This window comes from Dromaius novaehollandiae, chromosome 2, assembly GCF_036370855.1.
Source record: "Dromaius novaehollandiae isolate bDroNov1 chromosome 2, bDroNov1.hap1, whole genome shotgun sequence".
Classification (NCBI taxonomy): domain Eukaryota; kingdom Metazoa; phylum Chordata; class Aves; order Casuariiformes; family Dromaiidae; genus Dromaius; species Dromaius novaehollandiae.
Window position 1 is genome coordinate 121,074,712 of NC_088099.1, and position 8,607 is coordinate 121,083,318.

An 8,607-nucleotide genomic window follows, 5' to 3' on the forward strand; every position below is an offset into this window, starting at 1 on the left:
AAAAAGTTTAACATTAACATTCTCCCAAGGAAATCTCTTCTACAGCCAATATTTTTTCATTTTGTCACATCGCAGAAGAAGTGCATAAGTTAAAACTGACACAAGAAGAATGAGTGATAAAAAAAGCTTCCTTCTCCTAAAGATTTAAATTAATGAGTTTTGTAGCAAAGGCAAGATTTAGCTACAGAAGTGGCTGGGCAGCTTGTTTAGCTGATTAGATGGTGAATGGAGATGAACGTTTCCGTATAATTACTGAAAAACCCACACTGCTGATTGCTCCTTTTCTTTCTTGATACAGTGAAGAAAACAGCCCATGTCTGTGTCCCCTATCATCTATGTGAGATCCCTCTCTCTCCCCCAATAGCCAGCCGCTAATGAGAGCTACAGCTCCAAATCCTCCGCATAGGGAGTTCGGCCGTACGACAAACAGTCCAACAGCTGTATTTCTCCTCAGGTAAGCTTTACGCAAGTGTGAAGCGATAAAAAGATTTCTGGGCTAGGCTCGAGATCAAGCTATACAACCTGACAACTTAAGGTACCAAGACACCTCATTTCACAGGTTAAAGGCGCACGTACTCCACTGCAGTTAACTCGATCAAGACTCTTCTGCCCGATTCCCTCGGCCCTTCCCTCACATGCGTTACTATCTGAAAAGCTGAATTACACCTAAAGTTTCAAAATTGCTTTCAAGGTCATTAAAAGCAGGTGAAAGAGGAGTTTGGCATTAAACACAGCAAAGAGCATTAGCTTATATCTGAAATAATGAGCTAGAACAAAAACATTATCTGCACATAATCAAGCCTCTAAGCCATTCAGAGACACCAGATATACACAGCAGGAGATCAAACTACAGTACTCCACTGAAGTGGTAAAGAAAACCAAAAAAAACCCACCACACCACTATAAAGGAGAGGTCACAGGTATTTTAGAGACCAGAGATGCTTATGCAGGCATTCACAGAAAGCCCCCCCACACACACATACACACTTTTTTTCCCCCCCTCCCCAATTAGCCTTCAGGCTGGTTGATTAGCTGGCAAACTCTTTGAAAGGGTCAGTTTGTCCAGAACTGGTATTTCCACTTCGGAAACAGCTCAGGCATGTCATATACCTGCGCTCACCGAACAGCGCTCTTTTAGGCCCCCGATTGAAGCCGCTGTTGTTACCTGACACAAGAATGTCAGAGGGGTTTTGTAATCATATAGGGCAGCTAGCATTAAAGTTACTGCCTGAAACATGGCATTTTATGGGGCACAATGTAACTGCATAAGTTTTATAGATTTAGTTAGAATGACTTCCAAACTTAAAGCCAACTGTAAAAGTGTGGCAAGTTTTTAATTGAAACACAGTATGGTAATTTAGCTGGAGCGATCAAAACCCCCCCCAAGGAAGCTACTTTTGAAGGGGACGGGGAGCGCATATCGAGCGTGCGCAGGCACACAGCAGAAGGGATCCGCAATGCGCACATTAAGACACATCTCTGTGGCGTCTCTGACAAGACTGCTTCACCTAAATAAAAAACACATCTAATGAACTTAGTCTCATTCCACAGTTAAACTGCACCTAACCCGTTTAATTGTGCTGTTACTGTATATTTCGCCACTATGGCAACTAATGCAACTAAAGCCAATTTGCTTATTAAAAAAAGAAAAAAAAAAAGGATCACTGCCAGGAAACAGAGCTATTTTAAATAAACAAATACAAGATGAATGCAATTGCCATATTAACCCTCTTGTTAACTTCTGAAGTTTAAAATTACACCCTCATTACTAGTATGTAATTGAGTATTCTCCTGGCTGTTTCCTGCATTTGAGGTTATTCAAATAGTTCATTAGCACATCAAGAACACCATACACACTAACGATATCTGACGCCCTTATCTACTATTTTGGCCCGACTTTCGTAAGTCATAACTCCCGCAAAAAATACAGGGGGGGAGAGCTAGGGGTCACAGGCAGAGCGGAGCCGTTCGTGGCTGCGGCCAAGGGGGAGAGCGGCAGCGCCCAGGCACCTCCTGCGTCCGCCGCGGCGGCCGCCCCCCAGGGCGCAGCGAACGACCACCGGGGTGAGGAAGTTTACAAACTCGCGCCGGGCTTGGTTGGCGCCTGCACAGCGAGACTCACCCCGGGAGCCGCCTCACTTCCCAAGGGGGCCGTTCCGGGGCTCGCGGCGGTGCCTGGCTTTGGGGGAGCAGGGGAAAAGTGGGGCGCAGTGGCTATGTGGGGCAAGAGTGGGGTTGTCAGCTTTTCTTTTTTTTCTTCCCTCTTTCCGGTTACCTGTGTGGGGGAAACAATAGCAGGTGAAACTACTGTGGGTGAGGTGGTGCTTCTGTGCCCATTGGCTTCGGGGAGGAGGTGAGGCAGGGGGTCGTGTTTCACTGAGACCACCACCACTGCGGGCGCGGCGGCGTCCAGGGGCTCGGTAGGGCGGCGGCAGTGTCTTTTGGGGGAGGCGGAAGGCCCGCACGCGTCGCCACCAGCCGCGGCCCCCGCCGGGAACACCACCTCGTAGAGGGCCCGCTTGGCCGGGGCCACCGCAGCCGCTTCCGCCTTCACCGGCGCGGCATCGCCGTCTTTGGGCAGCACGTAGGGGTCGGGGGCGGGCGGCCGGGGCCGCAGCCCACCGTTGAGGGTGGCGGGGGTGTAGCAGCCCCCGCCGGCAGGGTGGTGGAGGAGGTGGTGGTGGTGGTGGTGGGAAGGAGGGTGGTGGTGGTGCAGTGGCTGTGGCCCCCCCAGCTTGGTGCCAATGCCGGCGATGCTGTTGAGGGTGGCAATGGAGACGGCGCCAATGCAGTGGTTGGTGTAGGTCTTGGAGAGCTTGGCCGCCTTGGAGAGCATCTGCATGCGGGTGCCCAGGAGGTTCTTGCCGATGGCCTTGTTCTCGTACCAGGTGACGTCGCCCTCGCTGCAGTGGTCCCGTGGGCGCTGGAAGAAGGCCTTGCAGAGGGGGTTGCGCTTGGAGAGGTACTTGACGAAGCTGGCGTAGGGGCAGAACTCGGTGCCAGTCTCGTACATGCGGGGCAGGTTCTCCTCATCACTGCTCTCCGCCCGCTTCTTGCTCCAGGAGGACGAGCGCGATTTGTGGTAGGGCCCCAGGGCCTTGAAGTAGACGAACTTGCGGCCGTCCTCGTCCATGGCCAGCCCGAATGAGTCCTCCTCCAGCTCCCGCTGGTTCTCCCGGCCCCGGGTGCAGAAGTACATGCAGGTCTCGAACCAGACCTTGTTGAGGAGCCCAAAGGGGCTCTGCGTGCTGAAGACGCTGCAGGTGTAGAGCTTGCGGAGGTCAGCACGGGTGATGGCCTGCTTCTGCACCACAGGCCCAGCGCCCTGCTCCTCCAGCTTGCGGATGACGGCAGCCAGGGTGAGGTTGGCGGCGCGGAGCTCGGGGTCCTTGGTGAGGTCGAGGGTGCGGCAGTAGGGCGGCTCGTTGAGGTAGCGGTTGAGGGAGCTGCGGATGCTGATGAGGGAGGACTTGGAGTAGAGCTGCCCGCTCTTGGAGCGCGCCTCGGCGTAGAAGGAGCGCAGCACCCGGCACAGCGCCCCCTTGTCCATGGTCTCGAAGTCGGGGCTCTGCGCCTTCTCGCTGAGGTACTCGCGGAAGATGCGCACGGCGTAGCGGGTGGCCAGCCGCGTGTTCTCGCTTAGCCGCGCCCGCTCCGGCCGCTGCAGCAGCAGGGCCGCCTCCAGCTCCGAGTCCTCCGCCGCCCCGCCGCCGCCCCCCGGGGCCGCCGCCGCCGCCGGGGCGCCCCCCGGGGCCGCCCCGACGCCGCCGCTGCCGCCCGGCATATGGACTGGCTCCGGCGGCAGCGGCTCCTCCTCGCCGTCCCACTCCAGTCCCATCTCCTCTTCCTCCTCCTCCTCCTCCTCCTCCTCCTCGTCCAGCAGCAGCCCCCCATCGGCTCCGTCCTCCTCCTCCTCCTCGTCCCCCGTTATCTGCACCTCCTGGATCTCATCCTCCTCCTCGCCGTCCTCCTCCTCGCCGGCGCTGCAGTAGTGGTGCGGGCGGTGGGTGCCGCCGCGGCCCGGCGGCCGGTCGCCCGCATTGTTCTCGCCGCCGCCGCCCCCGCCGCCGCCGGTGCCGGTGCTCCACTCGCCGCCGCCGCCGCCGCTGCCAGGCATTCTCGCCATATTGCCGTCTCCCTGCCAGTCCTCGGGCAGGGCGCATGCGCTATATTGGACCGCAGCGCTGGAGCGCTTTTGTGTTTAATGACCTTCAGCTACCGGGAGGCAAAGCCGGGCTCTTAAAGGGGCCGCGCTCCCAGTGGCGGCGGCGGGGAAGAGACGGGGGGGTGGGACGGGGGTGGCGGAGGAAAGCGCTGCGCCGAGGGGCCGCCCGGGCGCCCCACGCCGGGAGACGGAGCTACTTACCGGCGCCCGCCCGCCGCTCACCTCGGGCCCGTCCCGTCGAGGCGGGGAGGAGGGGGCCGGGCGCGGGGGGAGCCGCCGGGCCCCCCCGCGCCCGGCCCGCGGAGCCGGCGCCTCGCCCCGACGGCTCTTCCTCCCCAGCCCGTCCCTCGCCGCCTGGATGCAGCGGCGGCGGCGTGCGGACGGCCAGCGAGGGCCGACCGGGTCGGTGAAACCCCGAGCGGCGCCCCGACGGCGGGGCCCGGCGCGCACCCGGCTCCGCTCGACCCCACGCTTATTTCCAGCTTTCTGCCTGCCAGATGCTCCCCCGCGGCGGCGAGGGGTCACGGCACTTGCGCGGCGCCCCCGCCGAGGAAGACGTCCTGCCCCGGAGAGCACCTCCGCTGGGACCGCACGGAAAGCGGCGCCAGCCTCAGCCCACATCAAACCGGTCGTTACGTGGGGCGGGGGGGACGCGATCGGCAAGCGCGATCCTTATCGGCGTTTGGAAACACGGCTCCGGGGACGTATCCCTGGGTACTTTCGCTCCTCCTTCCCTCTTCTCCCCCCTCTACCGCCGAAACTAAAGAAAAGAAATCCCCGTGCTATTCGGAGCAGCTCCCGAGCGCCTGCCTGGGACGCGGGCGCCGGCGCGGCAGGGAGCACCGTGAGCCCGGCGGGAGCGCCGGAGAGACGGGGCTCGGAGCGCCTCGCACTTTGTAACTCTAACACATCGCAATTTCACAGCTTGGGCGGGGGGGGGGGGGGGGGGAGACTATCAAAAAAGCCCCCGCGTCGCTCCGTTTGTCCGAGATTGCAGCCCTGCAGAAGCGGCGGCGCAGCTCCGCCCGCCGCAGCCTCTCCCGGGCCTCGCACCTCGGGCAGGCGGCGGCGTTTCGCGCAAGGAGCCGGAGGATTTGCCGGGCACTTGCGGCTTTGCCCTTCCCGCGGCCCCTGGCTGCCCTCGGACGGGCCGCAGCTTGCCCCAGCGAGGCTCCCTGCGGAGCGCGCTTCTCCGCGAAACGAGGACCTGGGGGGCCGGAGGGTGCCCGCTGCGCCGGAGTCCGCACCGCTCCAGGCGGCTGGAGGCGGCTGTGGCTACCGCGCTGCGGGCTCGCCAGCCCAGCCCCCGCCGCCCCCGGGAGAGCGCGGCTGGTCTCCGCCCGCTCCCGCTCCCGCGCACGTCCCGTCCCCGAGGCGGGAGCTGCGCCGCGCTTCCCAGCCTGCTGCCCGGGCAAGCGGCACCTATTCGCGCTTCTGCCAGCGGACTCGCTGCACATCAGCTTATCCTTCCCCGAGGAGCCCTGCGTCTGCCCGGCTCGGGCAGAAGGGCGCCGGCCCCGCGCCGCTCACGCACCGTGTCCGCCCGCTCCCGACGGGGCGGCCGCACCTCACCAGCTCCGGCGGCGCTAGCGCTACTGGGGCCGGGCTATCCCGCACCTTTCAAGGACCACCCGGCACTAGCCAGGGGATTTCTTTTATTTAGTGGTTTGAAATAAATATTCATTACGACTACTAGCTACACCTGAAATTATAACCTTAACTGCAGAGCCGCTGGCCCGAGTTGCCACGCTTGGTGCTTACTCATCCGTGGGCAATTGCTCAGCGCCGGGCCCCGGCCGCAATTACCTATTTTTTGTGCATATGGTGGAGTCCCGGTCCCCATCCCGGTGCCGCCGATGGGCAGCGCCGAGCCCCGCGGCCGCCCCCGGGGTGGGGGACTAGCGGGCACGGCCGGCGGGCCCGGGCAGCGGCAGCCCTCGCCGGCCGGGCAAAGGAGCGCGCAGAAGGGATGCGCAAATTGTCGAGCAAATTAGGCCCATTCGAAACAACTAAGCGCTGCGGGAAGAGGGCCTGCCACTCCCGGGAAATAATTGAAAAGAAACGCGGCACTGTTATACCGCTGTAACCTGGAGTAATTGCACGGAGGTCAAAGTTGTTGCTCGCACATAAAGAAGTTGTGCCCGCTCTGCAGTCTGAGAGCTGATTATGTTCCCTCTTAGGTCGATGGCATATATGTTCTAGAGAATTTTTTCATATGCACATAAAGAGGATATAAATAACTTTTTTTTTCCCTGTCATATGCTATTTGCAACCCAATCCTGAGCCAAAGTCTTGAAGACCTTCCAATGAGATAGACCGGATGCCAAAACGGATAGCTACAAAGCAGAAAGACTGTGCTGTGATTAAAACTCCAAAGGCCCAGACAGGTTCCTGTAGGGAGCTAAACAACCTAGGACACAGAGAACGGCAAGGCTTGCAGCATATACCTCTTCTATGAAGATTTTCGTTTCCTTTATTACTGTCATAAATGCTAAAAATGACATGATTGGCATTGACCTTTGAATTTGATTGATTCTTTGCTAAGATCATTGAGGAGATTAAGCCACTTTGTTTTTTTGTGTTTTTTTTGTGGTTTTTTTTTTTTTTTTTTTTTTTTTTTTTTTTAAGAAGAGCTTGCCAGAGTGCAAAAGGTAATTGAACATTTGGGGTTTTTTTTTTTAACTTTAAGAAAAGATGAACACCAGGTTGACAGCTTCTGTACTTGGATGTTCATTTAATCACCATTTCCTGATTACAGGAGGTGAACTATGTTGACAGACTTGGAGATGAATATGGAGCCAAGTATACTAATAGTAAGTGTAAAGGACATAAAGAACTTGCAGTGAGGTTGGAGGGGAAAAATATACGCAGAGCATCCATATTACACACATCTATTGAAAGCACCTCAACAGCCAGGGAGGAATTCAGAGAGTAGCAAATGATATGTTTGAAGTGCTGCGGCCGACCATAATTGGGAAGAAACCCATATAATGTATATACCTGTATAACCTATACATATAGATATTGTTATAGTAACCACATTTATGTTAACCTATCTAGCTGGGTTCCTGAAGATAAGGTTTAACCTAGTCAGTTGTCTTCCCAAAGTGTAAACTCTGTTGTTCAAGCTCTTAAGCTGGACTAGGTAATCGAACGGCATTCCAAAGCTGCCGGAGAGAGTTGCACAGGGTTGTCTGACTGAAGTTGATGCAATAACATTAAATTTAAATCCACTCCACCCTCCACGTCACTACTCAAAGTTTTAGTCCTGCAAAGAGCTCTGTATAGGCATAGATAATGTTCTCCCACATGACTCAAAGTTTGAGGCTGATTCTAAAATAAGCCCTGTCTGGACTTGGAGAATATGTTTTATTACTACTGTCAGTAGAAAAGATGTAACACCCACAGAGCATTAATCATGCGCCTGGCCCACTAAGGTGGAAACCCTAGCCCTGATTTGCTTTCCTTTTGTACGCTTGAAGACCGCTTTATATGCCATGGAAAGAGCATGACAGGTTAAAAAAACAAAAAACAAACAGAAAAAAAACTTCTCTGGGTTTATGACAAAGGTAAGGCTTGCAACCACGGTACCAAATAATATCAGACCTTTCCTCACTTCGTTTTTAAGCCACTCTTCTCCCTCCCCTCCCACCCTCCACAGAGCTTGCCAGAATCATGGTCTTTGACAATTAGACTGTTGTATTAAATCTGATCACAACCTTATTCACCTTCAGACTAAGCACACACTACTTCTCCCATAGCCTCTGAAAGTGGTCATTTGATGTCCACCCACTTAAGCCTTCCTGGTTGTGTGTTTCTTGGTAGGTATTTTGTCACAAAGCTTCTCTAGGAACTAAAATGGAAAGTCCAGAAAAATATCCAGAAAAAGCCAAGAGGCATAGCAAATCCATTGGACCCATTTTATCACTGGGAGTCAGTACAGAGATCTAGAACAGATTTTAAAAAATAGTGTTTAAAACATTCTGGTTGCTTAACCCTAAGGCTGACCACATGACATGCTTTTAAGAAAAAAGCTTTTCTTCATCTACACTTTTACTGTTAGCTTAAATGCATTAAACATGTTCTTAAAATGTGTTAATGTGTTTTCTAAATACAAGATATTTTCCTTGTAAGGCAGGCTATGTGGAAATTGGTATGAGAAATCCATATTGACACTACAGAACTAGAAGGCAAATAAAGCTTGCACCCCTTGGAAAATTCGCTTGGGGAAAAAGCATGTCCTAGGAAGCCTCTTGCAACCCAGAAATATTCAGTTTTGAGACAAGTTTTTTTAGCATTTGAAGACTGTCTCTTCAAAATGCTAATTCCACTTTTATTTTACTCTTTCACTTGTATATATGATATTTTTAGTTGTTGCATTACTTCTCAATACTAGGGACAGCTGATGTTGACATGTGATACATTGTGATAGATTTTAAATC

General features: G+C 54.9%; 1 protein-coding gene across 1 annotated transcript in view; it reads right to left on the reverse strand.

The window, feature by feature from the left end:
* The window catches only part of KCTD1 (potassium channel tetramerization domain containing 1), a 70,350-nt gene extending 65,990 nt beyond the window's left edge, over nt 1–4,360 (reverse strand). The window contains exon 1 of the mRNA XM_064507332.1: nt 2,276–4,360. Coding sequence (XP_064363402.1) covers nt 2,276–4,126 — 1,851 coding nt within the window. The 5' untranslated portion in view covers nt 4,127–4,360. The remainder of the gene's footprint in view (nt 1–2,275) is intronic.
* Nucleotides 4,361–8,607: the final 4,247 nt, after the last annotated feature.